Source organism: Anas acuta, chromosome 7 (genome assembly GCF_963932015.1).
Source record: "Anas acuta chromosome 7, bAnaAcu1.1, whole genome shotgun sequence".
NCBI lineage: Eukaryota > Metazoa > Chordata > Aves > Anseriformes > Anatidae > Anas > Anas acuta.
Window position 1 is genome coordinate 20,913,906 of NC_088985.1, and position 27,081 is coordinate 20,940,986.

General features: G+C 42.6%; 2 protein-coding genes and 1 long non-coding RNA gene across 12 annotated transcripts in view; 1 reads left to right on the forward strand and 2 right to left on the reverse strand.

Annotated features, from left to right (window-relative positions):
- The window catches only part of SLC16A12 (solute carrier family 16 member 12), a 48,524-nt gene extending 36,317 nt beyond the window's left edge, over nucleotides 1-12,207 (reverse strand). Inside the window, exon 1 of one of the 5 annotated variants that reach the window (XM_068687966.1) lies at nucleotides 10,771-11,447. In XM_068687966.1, the coding sequence (XP_068544067.1) occupies nucleotides 10,771-10,957 (187 nt within the window). In that variant the 5' untranslated portion in view covers nucleotides 10,958-11,447. Of the gene's footprint in view, nucleotides 1-7,543; nucleotides 7,703-10,770; nucleotides 11,448-11,781; nucleotides 11,920-12,009 lie in introns of those variants that run through there. The other 4 variants (XM_068687969.1, XM_068687970.1, XM_068687965.1 and 1 more) reach the window with 4 other exon arrangements.
- Nucleotides 12,208-12,214: 7 nt separating this feature from the next.
- LOC137859201 (uncharacterized) lies at nucleotides 12,215-25,543 on the forward strand. Of its 2 annotated transcripts, none has more exons than XR_011098189.1 (3): nucleotides 12,215-13,341; nucleotides 13,679-13,873; nucleotides 24,600-25,543. It is a non-coding gene; the product is annotated as an uncharacterized lncRNA (long non-coding RNA). The 2 variants fall into 2 exon arrangements; XR_011098190.1 differs by having other exon boundaries at nucleotides 12,215-12,670.
- Nucleotides 22,145-27,081, reverse strand: part of PANK1 (pantothenate kinase 1) — a 43,462-nt gene continuing 38,525 nt past the window's right edge. For all 5 annotated transcript variants that reach the window (XM_068687974.1, XM_068687973.1, XM_068687971.1 and 2 more), the window contains 2 exons: nucleotides 24,258-24,383; nucleotides 22,145-23,631 (listed from right to left, as the gene is read on the reverse strand). In XM_068687974.1, the coding sequence (XP_068544075.1) occupies nucleotides 23,572-23,631; nucleotides 24,258-24,383 (186 nt within the window). In that variant the 3' untranslated portion in view covers nucleotides 22,145-23,571. The remainder of the gene's footprint in view (nucleotides 23,632-24,257; nucleotides 24,384-27,081) is intronic.

The following is a 27,081-nucleotide window of genomic DNA, read 5'->3' on the forward strand; positions in this document are numbered from 1 at the left end:
CTTGTTCCCACACCAGACTGCTTTAGAGTAACCACTTTGTCTCCTTGCTCATGGAAGAAAACATGGGCAACGCTGCAGGATACCTCTGCACATGAACAAACTGCACACTGGTACTGATCAGGCAAAAATTGCTTACTTTTCCTTGCTCTTGAATGTGATTACAGTAGCAGGAACACAGTTTGGGAGAAGCTATGGGCAACAATACCTTAGCTCAAAGATCAGCTGTGACTAGCAGAGTGGTGCTCTGAAGCACAGGGCTCCTCAGGCAACCTGTCTCATTACAAAGTGTTGGGAATACCACCAGTGGCAGGAATATCACCAGTGGCATTATTTAAAGCTAGCTGCAGAATAAGAGTGGAGAACAATGAGAGCACATACACTAACATAGGGGATGGATAAATCCTCTAATAGTAAATTTTCCATCTCCAGCATGCACAATTTTGAGTCACGTAACAGATGACGTTTTGGGCTATAACTTCTCATGCAGCAAGCTTGTTAGTGCTGAGAAACAAACACGAGTTAAATCTCGATTGTTATCACATGGGAAGTAAAACAAACACACACAGATGCTATGGGAAACAGCAGCAGAGACAACAATTTACAATCCTTTAAGTCAGGGATGATATGATGTCTACGGAAGTCAGCAGAGTACAGAAAATCTTCAAGTGTCACATTTTGAATGAGAAAAAAGCAAAGCGATCATCATCATTTTTTAATAACACCATATGAATTTTCATATGAAAAGTAATGAGAACAGTGACATGAACTCTCACACCTTGGCCAATCTTTCTGGAAAAACGTGTGTTCTATTTGCCTAAAAATTCCCTCTGTAATATTAGAATTTTTCTCCTTCAGTCGTATGTGCTATCAGCATCTGATGCCATCTAGGCAGAAATATTTACTCTGGAGGCCTTCCCCATTTTAATAGCAGGCAAAATATTTCATGCATAGATCAGTTCAGCTGAGAGCAGTTATAAATTATTTTTCTAAGATTATCTGGAAACCCTAGGCTTCTTAACCAGTTTAAGGGTAGCCAGAGCCCTATCCGCCATGAGGATAAAATCACAGCACACGCTCTACACCTTTTTTAAAAGGGTAGAAAACTTCAGAAAATGACAACACAGCAGCTACCAAGCTGGGAAGAAAACATTAAATGCTACAGTGAAAGACAAGGAAATGATTGGAGGTCAAGGGAAAAAAAACAAACAGAAAAACACATTGTTTGTTATAAAAGAAAAAAAAAAAAAGTATTATCTCTGACCAGGAAGAACATATTCGGCTACATGCACATTGTGAAAACATGCATCTACTCACAAGTAACAGTTTGTCTTAGTGAAATCACACACTGGAAGTTAACAAACAACTGACACATCTTGAGCAGATCAGCACATTCTTCATGCTCTGTCTTCCATTCAGCTTCACCAAGCCACACTTCAACTAGATCCAAAAGCTTATTTTAGCTCTTAGTAAATCTTTAAAACTTCAAGAAAAGTGCCTCTGCTGAGTGCATGTTGGTGCAGCTGCTCAGTTACCTCATTTTCAGGAACAACCAGCAAGAACTTTCCATGCTACTTATGGGTGTAATTCTGCTAATTGTTATTGCAGCCCAAATCTACAGTTTCCCAGTGCTATGTTAAGGGACATCTCTCTTCATATAGATTTGTTTTGGTAAGCAAAACATGAAAAAACTCCCTGCCTCATTACAAATATTTTACCTTTGCTCTGTAGCTTTTAAAATAGCTGGAAATCTGATTTATATTTTTGTTTTTCTCTGATGTTCCTATACAGCTCCTCAGCTTGTACCCTCTCAGCTCCATACATATACCAAACTGGCAGCAAGCAGAATATTTGAGTAATTTTTCTGACAAACACACCTATGTTCACATTTAAGGAACTTATGCGTTAACTGGAAAAAATGCTAGAAAAAAAAAAAAAGCCAGCCACACGAAGTGAGGGTTTGTCTTAACTCATAAATAGAAACCAAGGACGAGGTAAGTGAGAGGCAGCTCTGCAACAAAGAACCAAGGGTGCCTCTGGCACAAAAACCAACCTGTGAACAGGGAGGACTGGAACATGACAGAAAAGAAGGGTGAGTTACATTAGGAGGAATGAGGCAGTACACATAGAAACAGGAAACCAGTTTCCCCAGATTGTACCTTGTTTTTCTTTGCTCTTCAATGGCTACACTGAAAAGGCACACACGTAACTACAACAGAGGAAAACAGAGCATATGGAGCAGCAAGACAAGACATCGGGTAGTTATCTCGTTATGTGTTAGACAGCAATGATAAGAGAGCCCATAAATGGCAAAGCTTTAAAGGACTTGAAAAGGGAAAATAGAAAGACCGATGCTATCTAACAAACCAAACTAGAAATATATCTAAGAACCAGTCACAAAAGAACTGATTAAAAAAAAGCTCCATCTCTTCTTCCTGTTAAACCCAGTCCTCCCAGTCAGAGCAGAGCTGCAGAGCATTTACAACCACAGCTCAGCGTGCCAGAGATCCCATAAAACACCCAATCGCTCCTATCAGTGACTCGCAAATGGAAACATTTCAGAAGGGAACTATGCAGGCGCTGCTGCTTAACGTGGCCCCATACACCAACTGCAGGCCATATATCACAGCACCCTGAACCGCTACTCAGAAACCACTGCAATAGAAAGTTTACGAAACCAAGCATCTGGTTAAAAAAAAAAAAAAAAAATCAAGAAAAGATTGTAAATGTAAGTACGGGCTTCCAAGCTGGTACTGTTCTCCTACAAGAGTCAGGAGAAATATAATTACAATAATCCTGCATCCTCTCTCATCTTCTGATATTGCTGGTCAAGAAGCCGTGATGAAGACATGCATTTGCACACTGGAACAGGCTCCCCAGGGAAGTGGTCACTGCACCGAGCCTGTCGGAATTTAAGAAGAGATTGGACTGTGCACTTAGTCACATGGTCTGAACTTTTGGGTAGACCTGTGCGGTGTCAAGAGTTGGACTTGATGATCCTTAAGGGTCCCTTCCAACTCAGGATATTCTATGATTCTATGATTTGCTACTTGTTCAGATGGGACAGTCACAAGTGTACTGTTTAGTCAAAGTCTCACTACATGTGACAACTCAGGAGCCAAAAGGCAAGAGATTTAAAAGAAGGACCCAACAGATATCCTCTTATCCTTTTATTCCAACCAACTTTCTAATTGTTCCTTAAGTAGATCCCATTATCAATAATCCTTTCAGTGGGATCAGTTTCACTTTAAAAAGCTTATTATACAGGATGACATAAACAAAAATAGCTCAATTTTTATTGTCTGAGTATTCTTTTGTCCAAAAAAAAGTGTTTTATCTTGATACACAGAGAATGATATTAAAATCTTTAAAAGCTTAAAATCTATTCCAGGTGAAATGAAAAGTGATTTTTTTTTCCAAGAACTTCTATTTACAATGGAAATTTACCCTAAAGGAATAAACTATTAGAGAGAATTAACTTATTAAAATTCTATCTTCTGAGTTACCTGAAAGAGCAACCTGGGGTATCTCAAAGAACAGTTGTTACAGGGAACTCTTGGTTGACAGCACAATTATGAAAGGAAAACCTTGAGCTCACATCAAAAATGGGAAACAAACATTAAAGGAAAAGTCAATTAATATCTTAGCTCAGTTGAGACAAGTTTTCTTTTCCAGTTAGGCAACACTTGTACATGGAAATACATTGCCAGCATCTTCTGCCTATGAACCTACTTTCTGAGCAAAGCTCTTTTCAGCTTGCATGCTCCACATCCTGCACTATTGGATCATTTTTCCTCTTGTACATGCATTTCAATTAGGTTGTATTAGATAAACTTGAAATGACTATAAATTTCCAAATTCACCTGAAGAAAAAGACTAACTTTTTTTTTAATCAGTCCTCAAGTGCCACCTGATTTCATTTTCCTCCTTCACAAGCACCCTAAAACACTCAACTTGTTTTTACATGTTTTTCTGACTGTCACCACCTGCACATCCTCTTTATTTCATTTTTCCCCCACCCAGTTTTTCATTAGTGCCTCAGTATAAGCTCCATAGTCCTTTACCGTCAGGAGGCATTTGTACATTGACAACTTCATTTACTTGTTACATTCTTTAGGAACAATAAAAATTATCACCTAACTTTCAAGGAGTTTTGCAAATGAGTAGCTCCAGGTACAACCTTTACACAAGTGTTTCCCAAAATTTACTTTCTCATCTAGCTACAGAGCAGCCAAGTTGTCCAATATGTCCTCTGCAGTTATGCCTGAGATACCCATGCAAGAGCTCTTATGTGAAAGATTTCATTATTCCACCTTTTCTGGCAAAAAAAGCAGAGTTTGGAAACTCTGACATGCCATTTTAATATTGGCCTTGCGTGGGCTGTTTTTATGTAGTGCACACCACAAGCAACAGGCTTCATTACATCGTATGGGTTTCAGCTCCCAGAAGATTAATCTCAGCTCCATTAACTTCATTAAGAATAAACCAGCTGTGTGGGATACATCTGTTTATTCTCTTCAACTTGCTGCTCCATCAGGCTAAATGAAATTGACATCGATAGAATTAACCACAAACAAGAAAAAGGTGAAACACTGGCTGCATGACTAGTAGAGCACAGTGGATCAGGTATGGGAGGATTTACAGCACATCCTCAATTAGAGGTTCTCTCTTGCATTGCCTTGCTGTGCTGTCTCACACACTCCTCATGCAGGTGCCCAAGCAAACAGAAATGGTAACTGTTCAACACTTGGGCCCCGTGCTGTGCAGCATCAAAGTAAAGAATGGGGTACAGCAATACAGTGCTTGCTTCTTGGCTGGGCTGCACACGGATGTCCCTGCTGCTGCAAAAGCTTGCTGCTCTGCTGATTTACGTGGTAGCTATGTATCAATCTGCAAACATGAAAACCAAGCTTACCAAAACAATTGTTCTCCAATTACATCCCATTTTGACTGTTGAGATTTTTACGTATTTAGGGTGGAAGCCAGGCCCTTTCAGCACGTAATGACACAAATTGCGTATTTCTGCAGTGAGCTTGAGGGCCCTTTGTGATGGCACATTCAGCATATTTTTCATCCAGTGCCAATTTCTCTGCTACGATCACATTCTATTGCATGGCAGTAGCATTTCCCAAATACTTCGTATTTAATGTGACCTAAACATCAGATGCATGGAGAAACAGCCTGAATTGTTTTAGATGAGGAAACAAAATACTAATTCTGTATTCAACAATGAAAACTGCTTTTATACAAAAAGCCCTAGATGTTACTGGAACACAGCACCGATACATCTCAAGGAGAGAAATTACCTGGTCATGGTGTTCTCAGTCCCTTCACAACGGAAAGTGCTGCTGGTTTCAGCAGGCTAACCCAGCTCAGCTGATTTCCATGCTGATATTCTGTCTGCCCACAGGAACACTTTTTCCAGTCTTTTCCAAAAAAAAGATGGACTTTTGGTCGTCAGATTTGCTACTTCTGACACCATACTATATCTGCGCCAAGGAGCATTCAGACTTATTAAAGAAAGGCTATTTCAGAACTTTAGTAAAGAGGGAAAAGGGGGATCAGCAGACATGGGATACTTCATAAAGAAATTTCCCAAATGCCTATTGCCTTCATCCAGAAAAAGCATTGTTGGTTTGGTTTGTTAGATTAAGCAGATCAGATAGAGCAACTTCAAAGTCTTGGATATTTATTGAACACTGACATTGAGCCACACCTGCAGAGACAAGGCTGAGCGTGATGTCCCTAGCCCAGAAAATTTCAGCCTAAATCACTGAGGCTGGCTGCAGCATTTTAGGCTGAATATGGGAGCCTCCAAAGAAGAACAAACACAAAGATGTCACCATTCCATGTAACAAGGTACCCTGGAGAAAGCCTATGAGTAATGCCCGGAATTTCATGCAGGATCAAATAGCCCATAGCAGTGTCATCAAACTGGGACAGAACTGAGAGGAGCTGGCGTAGGGACCACAGACAAACAGTGTACAGCCCTGTCCCACCAGCTTCTGAACTGCATACGAACCAGCACGTTACCTGAACAAGTTCCTAACACCCCTCTGTCGAGGAAGACTGATGTCAGCCATGAATACTTGAAGATTTAAGCCCCAAAACTGACAAGAGCAGGAGGTCTTTGCCTACATCAACATACTACATTAAGAAGCTTTGCATGGTCTTCAAGAATCTCTCAAAGCCAAACAAGCTTAAGACGCGAGTACAATGAACGCTCTAAGACAAGACTCACTGAATGCCATAACAGCAACCAAAAATGCAGGAGGGACATATTATTTAGGAAACTCAGCAGCATCACAGACTTCAAGAAACCCCCAGAGAGGCAAGAGAAAGATCCCACTTCCCTCATTTGCATTTCACATCTGGGAAATTTGAGTCATCACATCCACATTGGTATAAATCCAGAAACTGCAGGAAGGAAGGAAGGAAGCTTTGAACTGGGGGGGAGGGAGAATGAAAGAGAGGGGACTGTTTCCATTCTGAACAAAGAGAGAGCAAAGTCAGCACTGTCCTGCTGAGGACTGTGGATGAGGACTTACATTCCCAACTCCAAAACTACTTTCAGGTCCTATGCAGAGGAGAGGATGCAAGAGTTAGGTAGTTAGCTGAAACATTTTCTCCATTTTTGTACCCCAAACTTGCCCCAAGGATTCTATGAACAGATGAGAAACAACTTTAATTTTTGAAAGGCAATATTTTCTTCTTCTGTTTGTCTCCTGTCTGGAACTTTGCCTCCAACTTTTTAATCAAGAACTGAAATTTCTTTTACTGTACTTCCACCTGCATTCTTATCTAATGCTCAAAGTAAATTCAAACACATACACTGCTAATCCAGAAGTGGAGTATAAGTGGTGTGTACACACAACCCCCCCAAGGACACTACCAAACAGACAGCTAAGGAAACCCAGAAGCTTGGTCATGTCTCTTGGCAAGCTGTGGACATCGTTTTGATGGTATCACTAAGTGTCAAGACCAAGAGAGACACTTCTTCTGTGCTCTTGAAAAGCACAGGCCAGCTCGCCTCTAACAGAAGGATAATGTACAATCCCCAGTCCCTTCCAGAGCGCACAAATAACTCTGCAAATGGGATGGGGCTTTGAGCAGCCTGGTCTAGTGGAAAACATCCCTGCCCACAGGCAGGGGGGTTGGAACTAGCTGAGCTTTAAGGTCCCTTCCAATACAAACTGTTCTGCGATTGGGAAGGGAAGGGTGTCAAATTAGTTTTCCATAGATAACCAGCGAGCTAAGACAACAATAATGTACGTTATAATTACGTATCCACATCTGGCTAAGGGCTACAACATTACCATTATTTCTGGATACTGTTGTGATGATCTTCTGGCAGCAACCAATATACTTACCATTCAGAAAGCACTCAAGGGTAATATTCCACAGAACCCTAATAGATTCTTGTGATAACCACAATGGTTAATGAAAATCAATGTTTAATAGGTAAAAGCATTTTCTAGGAGTACAATTTAACTCAGATGCATTGTTTTTACATTAATTGTAGCTCAATTCACTTAGGTGGACTTACCCAACTTACACTTTGCACCATCTTGCAAATCCATTTCCTGCATACGAATGTGGAGATACATCCAAAACATATACCAGGCATAAAATACACATGTAGCAATGGTCTCTTTTACCTCCGTTCACACTTGTTATTTACATCACACCCTGAAACAACATTCATACCAAAGCCAATAAAATTATCTTACAATAAAACCATCAGAAGAAGAGAGAAAGGGTCCAATAATCCCTTCATAAAATGCAGTAACTGACTAAAAGCAAACGCTAAAGACAGTTACTGCTTTCTCGGTTCATTGCCCCATCAAATGAAACAAGCAGAAACTAATAAATATGACATACAAAACAAACAGCAGCAGGAAAGTGCTGCTTCATTTGTTAGAAGTGCCAAGGAAAGGAAGTAAGCACATGCTGCTTTGTGGGTAGCCGACAACTCTCCAACGCTGAACCACAGCAGAGAAGCAACTTTTCAATGGCTTTTGTATTGTATGCAAAGTAAGTGATTAAATTTACTAATGAAGAGTAAACTCATCCCAGCTCACTAACAAAATACATTATCTTGTTCCCCTGAGGCAGAGCGACAATCCTCAGCTGTCACAGACTCTGGGGAATAAGGCTGCCACAAATTGCTGGCTCATCTTACTACCGAGTGTTATTTTGCTGCCAAAATAATGATCTACTGCTTCTGGGGCCAGCACAGCTTTAAATTCAGCAGGGATGAAGCAGGGATCTTGTCTTTACGGGGAAAGGAAAGATGCTGCATGTGCCACCAGGCTGTTTCTGGGTTCTGCGGGATCCTGATCAGTGCTGCCACAGTACCTATGATAGTGCCAGATGGGCATCATCTAAAACAGCCAGGCAAACAGCACCAATCCTCCCTCCAGGGCTGGAAACAGAATGCTTCTTCCAAAAGCAGGGGGGATGAGGAACCTTAGCTCCAGCAGATTTCTACTCAGTAAACAGTCCCTGAAAAACATTGACTCCCGGGTGAGCTGAATGAGACCCCATACAAGAAAACATAGCTGCCATTTCATGAGCTGCCCACGTTTGTGCCTGCTTCCCTGATGCACGAACTGCACGAGCCTGTTACATTCAGCAGGAAATAGCTGATGTCCCTGCTTACACCGACCTGTGCATACAGTAAGACAGGAAGAACAGAGAGAATTTCACACTGCAAACCCATTTCTGTCTGAAGCAATGCAGGTGCTGCAGGATTGCAAGGCACAGCACAAAGCAGGGCTAACTGCAAGCACCCAGCCCACAGAGACCCTCACCACAGCGAAGGCTGTGCACAGGCTGCAGAACTGCATTCAAAATCCAACTAGAGCCCTGTCTTGCTAGAAAGATAAATACAGAAGATCATAACTTACCCTGCATGCAGTTACATCCAGTACCCTACGAGCTTAAGAGAGACAAGGAGACAATCCATGTGGGCATCTTCATCCAGAGCAGCTCGATTGCTCTGTGGTCCCACTGGCACCAGCTCTACCACCTACTACAGCAGAACAGGTGCAGACAGCTTCCAGAGAAGAAAGCAAAGCTGCCTCCACAGTCCAATAAGCTCAACAGCAAATGTCTTCAGCTTCAGTGAAGAAAAATTGAGTGATTAGCCTGGATGTCTTGGGCTTTGGTTTTAAAGGATTATACCTTTCCAAATTCCCCCCTATCACAGGCTGGGAGCCTACTGCATGCAGAAAGGCTGTAGCTTGCAATTTTGCTGCTCACAGACACATCAATATCTGTCAATTAATACAGGCAATAATACAGCACATGAAAGATTTGTTTGTCTCTCCTATGGCTGCCGGCAAGAGACTCCTTTCCTCTTAGAAAGAGCAGATAAAATTAACATATTTTCAATCTATGTTTTTAAGTCTACCTTTTCTTTTTTTTTTTTTTAAACATATCTACATAAGACTGTAAGATAACAATCCAAATTGCAATTGCAGGATAAACAGTAAAGATAACATTTTTCTTAACTCACGCAATGTTTTAGGTTAGAAGAAAAAAAAACACAACTGTTTTCTCTGTTGAAGATTGCAATAACAAGTAATCACTCCTTCAAGTTCCATGAACATAAAGTGTACCATCATTCTCCAAATGCACACATGCTACGCAGAAGAAGCTGATGTGCTCTGAGTGCTTTCTTAGTGGCTGCAATAGGATCATGACAGTTAAACAAGGTGCATAACTAAGAGTGAGAACAAGTCCCAAAAGTACTTGCAAAAGCAGCAGTGCTTTTCAGATTGAAATAAATTACAGCATATTATAGGAAGCTTACGCTCCACTGACTGTTCAGTCTCACCATACCAGTTAAAATGGTGCTGCTTGCATAATCACATCTGCCATTCACAATTTAACAGTGGGTCTACCCTACATTCAAAAGTATATTTAAAATTACACACATTTGTAGAAGAGAATAAATTGCATGCAGGTGACAGTTGTATTCTGTGATTACAGGCACCCTCTCAGGAGTGGCTTAATCTTCCCTTTCAGAATTTTAGGTATCTGTCTATCCAGCAGAAAATAAAGCGATTCATAAAACCCTTATGATGCCTAGGTCTATGTGCCAGGAAAAAATGGCTTCTGAAACCCTCATACTTCACAAGAGAATAGTATAGGAAACATATTCTGAATTTATGCAAAGACACAGCTCTACAACACTAAAATAAATACCTTTAGGTGAAGACTCAGCATTGCATCAGAAGTACAGGATCTGTCCTTTGTGCATACAGCTAGCTGCACATGCAGGCAACCTCATTAAGATATCTGAGCGTTCGGCTACATTTGTCATGCTCCTGCCAGAAGCATGTTGTCCACTACCAGCCACAACTTGATAAGACAATCTTGCAGCAGCAGCAGCACACCCCTTACCTCCTGCCCCCGGCCCCAACGCAGCAGCCGTCTGCAGGGCCCACCGCCAGCCAGGTCGGGGCTACAAGTCACCAACCAGCACGGAGCAGGAGCCCTCCTGAACCTGCAGCAGCTCCTCAATGAGGTTCTCCACCAGTCCCACAAAGGGCTGTACTAGTACGGCTCCGAGGGTGGCAGGGGGTTGCTTACGCAAGCACGGTTGTCTACAGAAACGCAGGCCAAATTTCTCCCTGAGAAAGCAATTGTGTTTGCATCAAAACATCTCAAAAATCTTCCCCCCTGCCCGTGCCCAAGCCGTGGGATGCTGGCGCAGGAATACAGATCTGGGATGGATCCCCGGGGTCTCCTCGGTCTGCTCCTCACCGCCGCAGGAGGGAACGGACTGAGGACACCCAGGCAGAGACCCGCTGCAGCCGGTCACTCCTCGGGCAGCAGGACGCATAGTGCAGGACAAGCTGGGGAAAGGGAGGCTTCTGAAGCCCCCCCCCCCAAGTTCTGGTGAAGCTGTGTAAGATGAAGTTACACGCTGCGCTGGTTCTCCTGTCGTCATCACTTTGCAAGCGGAGTGTAAGGCAGAAGTTAATGATTGAATTTTCAAATCGTTAACATGGAAGCCCTGAAGGGAAGCCCTGAGAAACCCGCGATTAAAATGCAGCTGCCACTACATGGCTGTAAAAGATGGGAAAGTAAACTAAAGTACGATGCAAGTGAAAAATAAAAGCAAAGAGAATAAGCAATATGTAACCACACGGACTCTGCATGAAGAGACCATAACGGCCGAGGATTTGAGGTGAGCAGTAAGAGAGCCCTAACGAGGCGCAGCGCAAAACACCAAGCAAAATGCCATCCTGCCCCACTTCGCTAAGTTCTGCGCTGCCCCTGCATTTCCCAGCACTAACGGAAACGTTTCCTCATCGCCGCCGCGGGAGTAGGCTTACAACAACAACCAGCCCGGCCGGGCTGCTAACTTCACGAAATCAGCTCGCTCCAAAGGCTGCCGGCAGACCCCAGCCCGCCCCGGACACTCCACTCACAGCGCCCGTTTGGCGACGGCGAGCCCCCAGCCGAGCGCAGCCCGCCGCGGGGATAGCGCCTCCGGGGCGTTATTTCCCCGCAGAGCCAGGTGCCGATGCAGGCACGCACCTGAGCCCCGCCCTGACCCGGGGCAGCCCCATAGAGGGCTCGGGGACCCCCCGGCACCCCCCAGCTACCCCCTAGGACCCGGTGAGCGGTGCAGGACCATCTCAGCGGGCACCCTTGGGCTGTTCCGTTCCCTCTCCGGCGCGGCTCCTGCCGCCCCCCCGCACTCCAGGCTTGCATTTCAGCCTTTCGCACCTCGCCGCCTGCCCGCCCGCCCCGCGCCCCCCGCCCTACCTGCGGCCCTTGCAGCCCCGCCGAGCCCAGCGCAGGACGCGGCGGGGCGGAGCGGGGCCGCCGCGGACCCGGGGCGGAGCGGAGAGCCCCGGTTCCGTCCCGGCTGCACGGAGGAACCGGGACACCCCCTCCCGGAGCCCCCCCGGGTCTCCCCGAGGCAGCAAGCAGCTCCCTGCTCGCCCCGCCACCTGCCCCCGGTGCGCGGCTCCCCGTGCCCCGGGCACCCACCTCTTATTTCCACCCCCTCCTTTCTTTTCTTTCTTCCCCACGCAGGCGAAGCTCGCACCGGGGTGTGTGGTTGAGCGCTCCCCTGCCACTTGAGGAGGTATTTTTAAACCAGGCAACGCTCAGACTGGACTTAGCACCACGACTTGTGCACGCAGGTGGCCTCCAGTCCCGCACACCCCGTTAGGAGCCGTGCTGCCGCTGCTCTGTGAAATGCTTAAAGCCAAGTCAAAGCCCCAGGCCAGGGGCAGGACTCACACGGATTTCAGCAGGCTTTGGACCCTAGACTCTTGGAACGAGTTTCAAATTCCAGCAGCTTTTTTTGTTTATCCAAGGGAGATAAACTAAGTGGCCTGCTGAATACCCCGTGGGCTTTCAGACGTGATCTGGGAAACAACAGGTCTTTGCTCAGAAGGGACGTGAGACGTCCAGTGACACTTTCCATGAGAACCAAGATAAAAGAGGACCTTTTCCTTCCCTCCCGAACACTGCTGCCTGACAAGGACTGCCTGGTTCCTGCCTTTCAGCACTGCCACGAAGAGCAAGCGCAGAGCACCCAGAAGTGAACCAGGGATGGAGCACAGGGGGCTGGGAGCCATTCGCTATGCCGCTCTTCCAGGGAAAGCTCAAAATCCTTCAACAAAAGGAAGTACACACAATCTGGGTAAGCATGGCAGCTTTGGGGTGGGTTATTAGCTAGCAGAGGCTCCTTTTCCAAGGTGACAGGGCTATTCTGGAGAATACAGAGGCAGGAAGGGGCCAGCAGAGGCTGGTCTGAAAGTGCCTCCCCCTCTGGCACGCTGCAGGATGAAGCAGGGTGCTGGGCAACCTGCAACACCTGTGCACACCCTCCCTAGGATCCTGGTGCGTGGTAGCTCACAGCAGCCACAGGGAGGAGGGCTAGGTTTTTCACAACCAACTGTATGGGTAATGAAAACTTGTTCTTGAATGAGAACAAATGCAGATCTTACTTTCTTGGTGAGGTTTGGGTTTTTATTTTTACAGTTCCATAGTATTTTGGCAAAAAAAAAGAAAAGTTAATATTAGTTAAATGCTTCAATGTGCTTCATATCCAAAGATTTTCCTTGCCAAAACATACTCTCATGTAATTGCAAGTGGCTTTATTTGTGCTGCATAACACTGCAAGATAACAGAGAGCTCCAAACAAGACAGCCTGGGCATTAAGCTGCCATGCAAGAGATTGGGGATCTCAGCATTGCAGCAAAACTCCTCAGAGAACATCTCATTGGAAGCATCTCTATGACAACTCCCCATCAGCGATGAGAACGGCAGTGGTTATTTATGTTGTCTGCTAATATGCTGGGTCAACAACAGGTAATACTTCCTTCTCTGTGGTGTGGGAAGGATATGGTCAGAGCACCACAGAAGCACACGCATCATGTGTTGCACGTCCCAGGAACACACAGAGGCTGTAACACCACTCACAGTCTGCTTAGCTGGCCATTAGGACTACTGCAACTGTGAAAAGCTTTTGTGTTAATTTTTATACAAATTCATTTTCAGCACTGAAGCATCACAAACTAGGTATCACCAAAAGACACAACTGCATTTGGCTCTCAGAGCAACACTACCAGTGATTACCAGTGACTACAAGGTTTTGCTTTATACTTGCTTTACACATTCATGACAAGCTTCTTCTCATTACCACCAGGACATTTTTCTCATGCAAGTTTCAACTGCTGACACCAGAAAAATGATCCATCCCACTGTCTGATAAGCAACAATATAACTCACTTGGAAAGACCGTAATCACTTCAGGGTGGCAGGACTACATACATCACTCCTCCAGGACAGCTGTCATCAAGGCATCAAAGGACACGTTCCCTCACCTGGACTGCCTGGCCAGGTAAGGACACCATATCTGGGAAAGGGATTGTTTTGTCCCTATGCAAACAAGATACCACCTTTACGCATTCTCCCACTTTCCAAAGGAGAAAAAAAAATAAACTGCAACACTAGAACTTAACGGGTGAGATAAATGCTTTTACAGTTTGGAAGACAGTTATGTACCGTGGTACACTTGAGTGGACTTCCTATGCCAGTATGCCCTTTTAATACATCAGCCTTTGTACGCAATTAGTTGCATTAAATTAATGACAATAGGGTATGCACTGTAAGTGACACCAACCTCCTTCTTCTGCCCTCTGCTTCCACCTCCCTGACAGTCAGCCAGTTGTACAGAGTCACTTTTTCTAATCTGTTCACTCACACTTGGACCTACCACCTTTGGCACCCTATAGTCAAAGGGACACAGCTTCCTTGACATCTCCAAAAATGAAGCGAAAAACAGCACAGGCTGGACAAACTGTAGTCCCTATAGTTCACTCAGTTCCGCCTCTGCAACTACAGTCCAAATCTTTAATTAGACATTGGAACTTTTCACAGCATAGGAATGACCAATTTGAATTAGTTGTACTTGGAAACAAGCCTTTGCACAGCCACTCGTCTCTCTTCCACGTCCACTCTACTGCAGACCAGAGGCTCAGGCTGTCTCAATCCATGTAGGAACGTGACACCAAATACAGCCTGTAGGTTGCGCCCGTTTGAGGACAGCTAACCATTTCCATACAAATTTTCATGGCATTATGTTTCTCTTCTCCCTGCTGGATGACAAGTTTGGCTTGCTGTGTTCTGCAGAAAAGGTGTTAGCAACTCACCCTGATCACCCACCACCTCACCCCCACCGACTTCTGGGGAAAAGCACAAAGAACTCTGCCCCTATGAAAAACTTGCATAAAGTTGAGCTGGGCTTCAAAGCCTGAAGACAGCGCAAGTTTTGTCTTATTCCCCAAACTGGTACACAATGCCAAGTAAGAGGAGATGGTGAGCCACCTCCAATTCTCCACAGCTCTACAAAGCAGAGAATGGTTACCTGCCAAGCCCAGGCTGTACCTCGGACACCACTCCTGCTGAGGCTTTCAGGCATTGCACCTCATCCTCCCTGGGGTATACTGCGGCTCTGGGCATTTTTTGCTCCAGTTCACCTGTAAAACACACAACTTAATAGACTTAATAGCTATCACTAATTTCAATATATTTTTTATGACTTAATTTCTTTTTGTTGTTGTGTTTACAGGCCAGGGAAGAGTTTCTTTGTTTTAAACATTATTATACTTCTTTACATAAAACATGCCCATTGATAATATCTACAGCAAATATTTACAGAGCTAACAAACTCCGGATAATATTGTCATTCTACCCAGAAAGTTGCAAGCATCAAAGTGCTGTTTTACTTGGAGATGTACCAGATGAGTTCCAGGGGCACTTATGCAACACAAAACCTTCCTGCTGATTTTTTCTTTTTTAAATTCTGTTCGTGTGCAAGTGGGTTGTTCCCTACACCACCCCTGCTTTTTTCTCTTTGACTTGGGCATGTGCAGACAGATACCTAAACCACCGCCAGCTAAATGTACATCGAAAACCTGCTCCGTGTAGCAAGACGTTTTGGTAAACATTATGACACTGATGCTCCATGGCCTTGCACCTTAGCACCGGCCATGTGGCTGCAAAGCTAGAGAGGTTGCCACCATCTAACGCAGCAGCTGCACGGGCACCACCAGCCACAGAGCAGCAGCTGGGCAAGCTGTCTCGGGGATCTCAGCGGTGTCTTATCGTGGATACTGAGCAGCGACTTGAAACGTGTGTGAATTATGTGACTGCCCCAGACAGACCCCGCCGGGAGCAGACCCCACCAAGAGCAGCCCCTACCGCAGCCCCGGTGTACTCCCAGCCGCCGACAGGAGCTGAAGTCCGGGCTGGCGATGCCATCTAGTGGGAAAAACTGCTCAAAGGCCTGGCTCTTTGTGACAGTGGTGGTTGGGAGGAGAAAGTATGATGCTGCAAGGCCAAGAGCTTCCAGATCAGCACAAACCAACCTTTTCACCAGGTTTTCCTGCTGTAGGAGTACACAGATGTTGGGCATCTTGCACAACTACACAGATATTACACAAGGCTGGGGGACACTGCAGTGGGCCTGAAAAAACGTCTGTGAACAACTGACGTCCCATGTGTGTGCACATTAGAGCGCTCTCCAGTGGGCCAGGGTAAATGCAGCCTCTGTTCTCTTGGGTCTGCAAACTGCCTGGAAGCCTCAACTCAGCTGCTCACATAATTTTTAAAATATTACAGAGACAGGGAACAGTAGTAACTACATCATTTAACTGCCGTAAAGCTAATGCTGCTAAGTTTACAACTGGTAACTGATGCTTTGGCATTTCTTTTCATGAGTAAGTGAATTCGTTTTCAGGCATTAGTGCCTCTTCAGATTAATTCTTCTTAGATGCAATATCTAGTGTGATGAGAGCAAAGGATGTGAAAGAAAAACCTTACAAAGGATTATTTCCTGAATATTTTCTGTCTTACCTATAAAAGAGAAAGAGCAGCTGCAGCATGAGATGGGTTTGGGTCAGCTTGCAGCCTTCAGCAGAACACAGCATTGGTTTCCCTTGCACTGCTCTTTCTTCTTCAAAAAGACAAGCCAGGTATGCGCAGGGAGTTGCCACACTGCACAGGTGAATCTGCTGCAGAGACTTCAAGCCTCCTATATTTGGAAAGAAGGAGAGAGAGAAAGCTTACTTTCTAAGCTAAAAAGAAAAGACAAACATTGGGAAATGTAGGAAACTGTTTTTGGCTTGTCTCAAAAACTTCTGGATTATTTTGTGTATGGCCTTTTGTAGCCAAGTGCAATACACTGAATGCTAGCTGGGTAACAGCATGCTTCATGCTATGTCTTAAGAACAGCATGTATTTATTTACTTAGTCAAATAACACCAGGGGTGAAGTTGCTCAAAAAAAAAAAAAAACAAAAAACAACCACACAAATCCACACAACAATTCTGCTAAAAGGAACCAAAATCTTAAATACATTCAGCATTTTGAGTTTCATTTAGCCAGCTACCTTCAAAAATGTAAAATTAGTTTGCTCATTTAGTTCTTTGAATTGTGGATTTTATTTTTAAGAAGTACACAATTTTCAGATACAAAAGAGCATTCTCAGTGTTCTCAATTACAGTTTCTTTGTTTTGTTTTGTTTTTTTACTTCAGTCTCCAGGTGAAGCCCAAGCTACATTCTCCAAAGATTCTTTCATAGCTTCGGTTGCCATGCCCCCATTTTACTGCTATGTTTCATAAAAGAGGTATTCAGACTTTTTATGGCTCTCACACCCCAGACTAAGGGTACACTGTCAATCATCACACAGATTAGTAATGCCACTGGGAGGAGAGAGGGGACAGGTTCAGCAGAATAGATAAATTAGTTTTGCCAGTTGGTAATGATTTAGCAATTTATACAAGATACTTAGATTGCAATCTCCCAGCTGATACAAGTGTTACAGAAGCTTGTAGGAAAGAACATTGATCAGCACATTTTTCCTACTGGCTCAAGGTATTCCTTGTCTTTACACAGACATCCCTAGCGTTTGTCTTGTGAGCACCTGCAAGCTGAGACCAGCTATTTTATTTTGGGAGCAATTAACTAGCAGATATGAATACAAAAATGGCAAGTCTCAACATACCACCAGCCACACCATCTCGTTGCTTGAAGCACCGATGTCTCTGTTGCAATCACCAAAGCAGCAATCACTCCCGATGAAGCGCTGTCTAAGCATTGTTCCTTGATGCTTTCAATGCAGCAGAGGCTACGTATTCCCTCACCCGGCAAAGTTCCTCTCACAAAAGAGTAAGGGAAAAATAGGTGCTACTTGGTGGAAAAAAACAGTTTAACATGAGAAAGTGTTAATACAGAGGAGAGGCCACATCCTGCATCTGCAGGAATGGAGACTCAGTACCGGGGCTGAACTTAACTCATGATGCACACACATTTGTTAGAGAGTAACATCTGGGTTGTGTCAGACCTGCTCACGCTTGGAAGTTCGCAGAGGGATGGATGAGTCAGAAGAGCTGAACAACTGTGAGCTGACCAGCTTGAAGAGAGAAAGCACACTGATCCCTCACAGCAAAGTAAACAAAGTAAAGGAAGCCACTTGAGAGCAGGGGGTGACACGCTGCTGTTTTCAGCATGACACTGTCATTTCAGGCTGTCGCCCTCCTTTACAACCTTAAACCATCCCTTTAACGTGGTGCTCCAAAGCTATGTTCATGTGTTTAGAAATAAAACAGGCAGGCGTGGAGCTGCCCCGGCATGGCTGTGGCTGCACTGAGATGCCCCAGGGCTCGGGCAGCCCCAGGACCACTCGCAACAGCCAGCTGTGGTGCATATCTGTGCACAGCTGCACACACCGCAGCACAGCCCCACGCTCCGGGCCAGAAGAGAGGTGCTTCTGCCAATACAATGTAACTGGTTTTGATGTAAAAACCATTCTGAGGCCAGCACATCCTCTACTGTGTCTCTCACGTACTAGATGAGCCATGTTCGAGACCAGGCGATTGCCTGCTCTGGAGAGCAGATCTGCACCTAGATGAAGACATAACTCTGCAGCAGAGATCACTGGGTGCTTTCCTCAGAGGTGCTCAAGCCAAGTACTACTCAGTAAGTGCTTTATTTAGCTCACAGCAACCCATTCACTCCTGCCCTTCTGCCACACCACCAACAGCACTCTTCCCACCTTATCCTTGCCATCCCCCACCATAAACCCCGAGTACCACTGCCATGCCCCTTTCCCAGGCTCACTAGCTTCCCCTTTCGTGAACCCCAGCTTTTCTTTGCTCCTTTCTTTTCCACCTTTTCAGGTGCCATCCCTCTTCTTGCTTCAAAGGAGGAAGATATCAAATCCCAAGGTAGTCAACAGGTTCTCCAAGCTCCTACAATTTAGGATAAATTTCTATTATGCTTCTTTCTGTTGGGATTTTTTGGTGGGATTTAGTATGGGAGACTTGAAGAATACTTAACTGCAGACAGTGTCACAGTCCCTACATCTCTTCCTCCGAACATGCTAACACTCGCGCTACAATTGAGTTTCAGTCAGTACTAGTAATACTTAGAGAATTGGAAACTGGATTCATTTTTTTAGGTTTGAACAAGCACTCACTGTCCAGCACATTCTGAAGTTCAGATGTTCTCTACCTCCCAGGTGCCCAGAGGTAGAAATACACAAGAGACTGTGGTCTTTGAATCTGGGATAAAACAAAATACAGGCTATGAAAAAGACACCTTGTACTCTGAAAACAAATCCCAGTAGAAGAACTGGATTGTTTCTGACTGGAAACAATCATGTATGTTTATTTTGTCACCAGTTCAACCCCATATGGTTTTCCCATCTCTAGAATTCTGCTGTGTTCTGCCAAAAATCACTTGCGAGTATCTTGTGACAGTCTAACAGGAACATAAGTGCTGATACCACTGAAACACCAGGACGGTTTTGCTGAGGTTGGAATGCACCACAAGACACACCGCTTGTCTTGGAAGTCAGATTCCTGCACTGTCCCCAGGCATCCCGTACTTGTCTTCTCTGTCGTGTCTGATCAGTTAAGTGCTGTATCTTAGTCACCTCTCACTCTTCAGCCACTAAATTCAGCCCCAAATTACAACTTCTACCCAATAATTAGACCAAAAACTCCACTTTAAAGCACAGATCCCTCTTCCTATGGGACATAATTTGACTTTCCATCAAAACTGTTAAAAATCAGGGTGTGGGGAAGAACAATGGGAGCAGCATGCATTTCAACAAGTGTTCACAACCAAAAGCGGTGGAACTTGGCAGAAGCCATCACAAGAGAATACAAGGAATCCTGTTCACTCTACTCCAACTCACATTAACACTTAACCTTAGCATGATTCAGAAACAAGCTAGATTAACACAGCCTGGTTTGTTAAGAGACCTCATCAATTTATACTGAAACAAGCATTTTGAATATGTACTAAACCTGCAGACTCACTGATCTTCCCCAGAAGTCTGCTCCTTCACCCTCACCCTTCTCAAAACACAAAGATTCAAGGACCTGCTATTTCAAAGTTCTTTAGACAGACCTTCCACAGTGGTGCGACAGAACTTTGCTTGCTCAAAATGCCAGTTTGTGTCACTTATTGGAAAAGCACAAAGTTCTTTTGTTCACCACATCATCAAGTAAGACTCTATTCAGACCCTTTTCAATGTGTTTTATACTTCAGAGCATTTTTCCCCCCAGTCTCTCTGCTGTGGCACCTGGCATATTAAGTACCTTAAGTCTCAGTTCAACATTTTGAAGTTAGTTTCATTCCATGATCTGCTTAAAACTGCTGTGATTAACTTACCTGACTGACAGTCCTCCGAAACTTACAGCTAATGTTAGGAACTGTGCTTTCCTTCTTCAATCGCAAAGCCTGCATTTGTTCATATTGCAGTCTATGAATGTATTTTCCTGAATGACTTGCTAAGGTTGTGGGTTCCCCCCCCTCCAAGAGTTTTGCATCTTTTTGTTGAAGATTTGCATTTAAAAGCACCGATACTTCCTATTTGTTTACTTAACCTTACATTCTTTCATCACGTAACTATAAATGCTAATAGAGGAATATCAGTGACAAACATGCCCAAATCAGATCTCCTAAAAAGACTTTGGAGGGAAAGATCAAATCTTTTCTGGAGGAAAAGGGAGGGAAACAAACTAAAACTAAAAAAAAAATACCCTTCCCGCCCCCCTCCCCAAGTTGCCCTATGCTCTCCCTTCAGCAAAGCACATTTATATTGCTGATGTAATGCTTCCCTCTGCTGTTTGTCCTACGAAGTGCAGGCAACTCTTAACACTGAAGTCTGGTTAAAGAGAGCCATGAAAAGATAGTTGGCAAAAATTCTGCTCGTTCATTTATTCCTTTGTGTATAAACTGCAAACTGAACTAAAAGGCTATAAAGTTATACATGTGTTTTATAAAAACTGATTAAAGAGAAATAGTAGTTTTGATACAATGTAAACTACCCATAAGAAAATCTTTAGAGCTCTTTTCTACACGTAACCTACATGATTTTTGTTACTGAATGTAGTAACAATGATGTTCATCTGATTTCTGCTAGGCAAGACCAGGCACACTGACACAATCTAGATTAAATAAGTGGGTGGAAGAAAGGGAGTTGGTTAAGCAGTCCCGACAGCAGCCTGATATTTCAGAGTTATTGCAACTGTTACAGAAAGACAATCCTTCTTTCCTTCAGGGGAATATTCCTTCCCACAGACTTCCAGAAGCAACCATCAGATTGAAAAAACAAGTGAAGACAGCATTAGCAGTATGTAGGCACATGAACAACATTCCCATCTTACCCACCCACACGTCTTTTCTGCTCTGCTGCCTGGACCTTCTCCCCTCACTAGGGGCAGGTGACAACTGTGTAAGAGCAGCCACTAGCAAATCTGCTTGTCTTACACTTCCTGATAGCAACACTCAAGGGAGAGGAGAGAGCAACAACAAGCAGTTCATCATATTTTGAACTAAAACACTAACTGTTGTTCAAACAGCTTTACAGTTCTCAAATTGTCTCACTAGGAGATTGTCAATAATACTTGACATTGTAGCTTCACACAGGAATGAAGAACTGCATACCAAATGAACTTGAAGGTCTACAACACTAGTCTGGTAAATAAAAACAAGAAGAAAAAAAAAAAAGAACCAAAATGTGGTGTTGCTTTTTTCCCCCCTCTGAAGGAAAAGGCTTACAAACATTTATCACCACCTGGTAGAAGTCCAGAATTATCTTGTCCTGGATCAACACCAGTGGAAGATTCTATGACCAAAGATCACACTTCAAAAATCCCATTTCTAAACTCTTTCCAGTATTTCTAGAAACTGAAATAGCTCTACATATGACATTGTATATACCGTTTTGTATCCTCTGAATATTCCTTTGAGGAAAAAGAAGAATCCTTAAGTTGCAGGTAAAACTTCACAAATAAACTAGTAAGTTTCATTTCGTTCAAGAAAAATGAGAGGCACTGAGCAGAACTAATGCCACTCATCTCCCATGAAGTGTTACAGGAAGGATCAACTACAACATGCTAACATTCTCATGTAGTTATTTACAAACTACAAAAAAAAACAGTTTTGAACAGCTACAGCTTCAAAGACGAAAGGAATGTAACAGAAGATTTTTTTAAAAAAGTACCAAAGAGTTATCATGAAAGTAACTTGCCATGTGCCATGAAACAGTTATGCATTTCATATAACCAATTTCAAGAAATGAATTCCACAGATGCATTAAAACAGTCAAAACAGTGGTGGTCTTTATTTCCATCAGACAAGGTAACACTTCAACTAATATGAATTCATTTCACCATTTGTGAGATATGGAAATTAATGACTTAAAAAAGTGAGTTAACCCCCTTCCAAAAATATATTGGATAATACGTAAGTCTGAATTTTACACTGTCCCTCTGATGAGCCCTTTACATTATGTGACATCACATACAGTTTTACAAGACAAAATAATTTATGGACTGGTTTTCAGCCTCTGATTTATGAGCCTTCAAAGTGTCTAGGAAAAGCTAGTTCATACATGCCATGCGCAATCAAGTACACAGATTTCAAAGTGGTCTCAATTCAACTGAAAAAATTTAGAGAGGTCCACCAATGAAACCAATGTAGAAAATACTGCACTGGAATAAACACTCAAACCTTAGTGTTCGAGAGGGAAAGTTGGCATTAGCTTAAAAACCAAAAAAAACATTAGTGAGTGATTTTCTAGTTTTAGAAACTGGGCTTTGAATAATGCAGTTATCAGTTGTTTTCAATTATGATCAACTTAGAAACTGCAGAAAAGTCTTCAAATAAATTGAAACAATCTCCTCCCTTTGTCATCTAACACCAAGTATGTACGATACATAAACAACATCTGTACTATGGAACTCTCCATATAGATCAGAGTTTTTTCAAAAGAAACAAATTTCAGTATCAAGCCAATAATTAAAATTCTCCTTTGCATTGTTTACAATTTCCAATAAAAAGGACAGTACTGCAAAACCAGTTACCAGTCTGTTCCTGATCTTTAAAGTCAGGAGCACTGAAAATTTAGTGTTTAAACACACACACTCCCCCCAGGTTTTCTTGCAGTCTTGCCAAGCAGCTCATTTATTTATTTATTTTTGGCAGGGTGAGGGAAAGCTGTTAAATAAAAGTGTGTCTCATCTAACGAGGAAAGGAAAGGCAACAAATCAATGACTAGTTTTCACAGTAAAATGCATCAGCTTTGTAGTTTCATTTGAAACCAAGAACAAATCATGAAACGTCATGAAAATAAGATAAAAATCTCCTAGAGTGATTACTAAATGAAGTTAAAATTACCGCACTAATCAGTAAACCCCAGAAGAAAAGCAGATGCCTAGTACCACAGGTCCTACATTGAACAGTATCCACTTTTTAAAATAATTCCATAAAATCTGTATGTTTGGCCACGTTGCACATTTTTCCCCTAAAAAATACAGTGTACAGAAAAAAAATCTCAGTATTCCCCGTATGAATTTTGAAGTTAAGCTCAAAACCCAGAAGTTAGAGATCAGCTAAAAGGATTTTAAATTATTTACAAATCCAGCAGGTAGAACTATCATAATGGCTTCATTTCCATCCTTGTAGTGGCTTCCGCTCTTATCCAGCAGCATCTGCAGTAAAAATCTCTTCAGACAGCTTCATCACTGATCATCTGTCATTTTAAGCAATTCTAGAAGAGCCCCAACAGCTCCAAAATAACCCTTCAAACAAGCAAAAACAAAACAAAATGCAATCAAATTCCAAAATAAGACAGAAGCATGATCATGCAAAGCTTTCAGTTTTAGTAAGACAATTAAAAGACCTTTCTTACAAGATCAGCCCCACTGTGCCAAGCATTTGCTCTATCTGAATTACGATTTAATACAATATTGTTTAGGTCCAGCAGAACATTTTATCGTGAGAAACCTCACACAGTTCTCTAAAACTGTTGAAAAACAACAGAACCACTACAGTGATGGTGTGCTGAGGCAGTGCAGTTTCCATTCTGAACATAACCATCCGACAGTCCCCTCAGAACCACTTGCTGAAATTCATTCTAGTTGAGGCTCATATATAATGCCACACACAACACAGTTGTTAGTAGGGTCAAGAAGCATGTGTGATGTTTAGCAATAAACACCACAAGATTAGTGGTAAAGCCATGGAGCTAATAAGGGATATTTTTAAAAGAACTCATAATTAAATGGTATTTATACAGAACTTAGTTTTTGCTTTCACTTCAAAGCAATACCATTGAGTTTCTCCCTTTTAACTTCATCAAAAAAGTAAGGAACCACAAGAATTTTTCCCTTATAAATAGAAGAAATTTCAACACTTATTTCCTTACCTCATGTTCCAAAAACAGAGCTTTCAGCTGTCCCTTGGACCAATAATCCATAGCATATGCTAGCACCTTCATAGAAATCATATTAATTCTGAGAAAGTTTCCAACAAACACCACCTTGTCAATGTTCTGTAAAATTGAAAAGCAGACCAGCAAAAATTACATTCAGCTGCGTTATTTGTCCCATTCAACATATACTTCTGTCTCCGCTATAAAATTATACGGGTATTTTGGGTTACATTTAAATTCTCCAGACCAAAAAGCCCCCAAATAATTTTAGTCACTGACCACTAAGTAGATGTGTTGCAATAAAATAAGTTTTTTTTTTTGTTTTTTTTTTTCTAGAGAGAGGCTGGTACCACAGATGGTGAATGCATGTTTAGAAGCCCACAACCTTCCCAGCAAACAGGATTCATTGTTTGTATATGACGCAGATGCACTGGAGAATACACGTGGAGAACCTCTGAAAGGTATCTGACGAGAATTACCTTAGAGAGTGGATGAATCATCTTTCAGTACCTATTATCTCAACTGCGGTTCTGTTTACAAAAAGCAAGTGAACCATAGCCAACATGACACTTCATGCGTATCGCACTCCTTCGTTTCAGAGCTCACTTGCACTCAGCATTTATAAAGAAGCTTAGGTTTTCCAGACAATCAGTGCCACACTGTCAGTGCAAAAGCCATACCACATCCTTACTTGCGTACACACCGGGGTTCATTACCAACAGCTCTGGTACTTAATGCCAGTAACTATTTTACTGGACCCTGTTGCACCAGTTATGCACAAAAACATCTGTATGTGCATTCTGAGCTGGCATGCTGCACGTGATGCTCACCATACACTAGAACTGCTGTAGAAGATTTGGTAGGAGACCAAATCCTAGAGACATAAGCTCTTCAAGGAGCCTTGAGGGAATGTTAGAACACATCCTCACAACCCTCTAATGAAAATTAACAGCAAAAACCTGCTGAGACCAGCATTACCAAGCACTGAGTAGGCCTGGCACTCTGTTCTGCAGCAGTTATTTCCCTACAAACAGCAGGTTTGTAGTGTCCGGTACTGTGTGTGTGACACACCACACACAACACTTTCACCTGAAGGCTCAGTACCGGACAGTGCTGGTATCCAGATGCAGTGAGGCATTTATTCAGTCTCCAGTGACTTAAGAGTTTCATTTCTGATCATCCTTCTCAAATCAAACACAGCAACACACAAACTTTAATTAAATAATTCAGGATTGTAGTCATCTATCCACTTATACTCTGCAGACACATCAGCATGCATTCAATACGCTTTCCTAGTAAATTATATCGCTGAAAATAAGAGCTTCTCCAGTTTCAGAAGGTTGCTATTAAACATGGCCAAGGGGACTCTGCACCCTCTGACAAAGCAGTTCTAGCTCTGGAATCATCTCTAACAAAGGAGGGATAAACATGTAACTGATTATTTTCCTGTAAGTCAGTACCATAAAATTGATTAGAACTTCATTTCCCAAATTTCTTTTTCCTGAACATAAACACGAAGCTACTCATATCTTAAATTCAAGCAAGCAATACTTAACACTGACTGTAAAAATTACTAAAACGTTAAATCCAAAAATAGTAGTCATTATCTACTAGAATAGCAGTGTCTGTCAGCACACAAGTTTTCTATCAACTATTTTCCAACATTCCTTTGCTTGTCAAGGTTAAAAATTGTTAGTTTCCCAGATTTTGGAATTGAACAGAAAACAGCTTTAGCATTTCTCAGGGCTTTGAAAACGAAGGCATGCTATTTCATCTCTTAAGAGAGTCTTGCCTATTAACTTAGAATTGTTAACAGATGAAATATTCAAAGCTGAAAGACAGAGCCCTTAAACCGATGAGGGTTGGTGATGAAACTCTTGCTTAAGCTAACCAAATTACAACATCATGGAAAAGACATACACTCTTCCATCCTGGGGCTTTGCTAAGTTGTTCAACTACCCTGCAGTAGAAAATTATACTATGCCTTTAAACATAGCATATACACATTTGCCAATTCAATTGAACAGTGGAATCTATACCAATGCAACACAGAAACAACTTGCACATACTTTTGCAAGAAGGCTTGTTCAGATGCAGCTTACATGTTCTGCTTGTATGGAAAGTATAAATGATGGAGATTGGTTTCCTTTATGTAGTTCTGTTGTGCCTACAACAGACTGTTTCAAATGATGTGTAGCCAAATGGTTCCAGACTCTGGAATTTTTTTTTACCCTACTGCCAACTTTGTGCAAGCAAGCTTTTCTTTGAAGTTTTGCAGAACGAATATTTCATTTATTCCCCAGCCTCATGTTTTCTGCACATATGCAAGTCATTTTCAACACAATATTAAAGCTGCAATTGCAAAAAAAAAAAACACACAAAAAAACACCTCACGCTTCAGGGCATAAATTGATTTTGTCAAAGTGAGCTTTACCATAACCCTAAATCTAATGCATACATTCCACAAAATAACTTATCAAATTCAACTGGTTTTTAAGCATAGAGCTCTCACTCAGATGTTTCATTCACTAGCCTTGTTGGAAGATACAGCTGTAACTCACAATGACAATTTATGTGTCTGGAGTACTTAACAGAATAGTAGCTTGCTCTGAAGAAAGTAGTAATGCTATCTGGATTGTAGCTGACTTGCAGTGATACCGTGTTTCAATGTTCTTTATTTATTTTTTTTTTTACTAACATAAAGCTACTAAATAAAGTTCTTCTCTAAAACCATGGAATAATTTGTTTCTCAAATGTTGGAGAAATTCTGCTTTGACATTGTCTGGGACGTGAAGAATACTTAACACATCAAGCCACA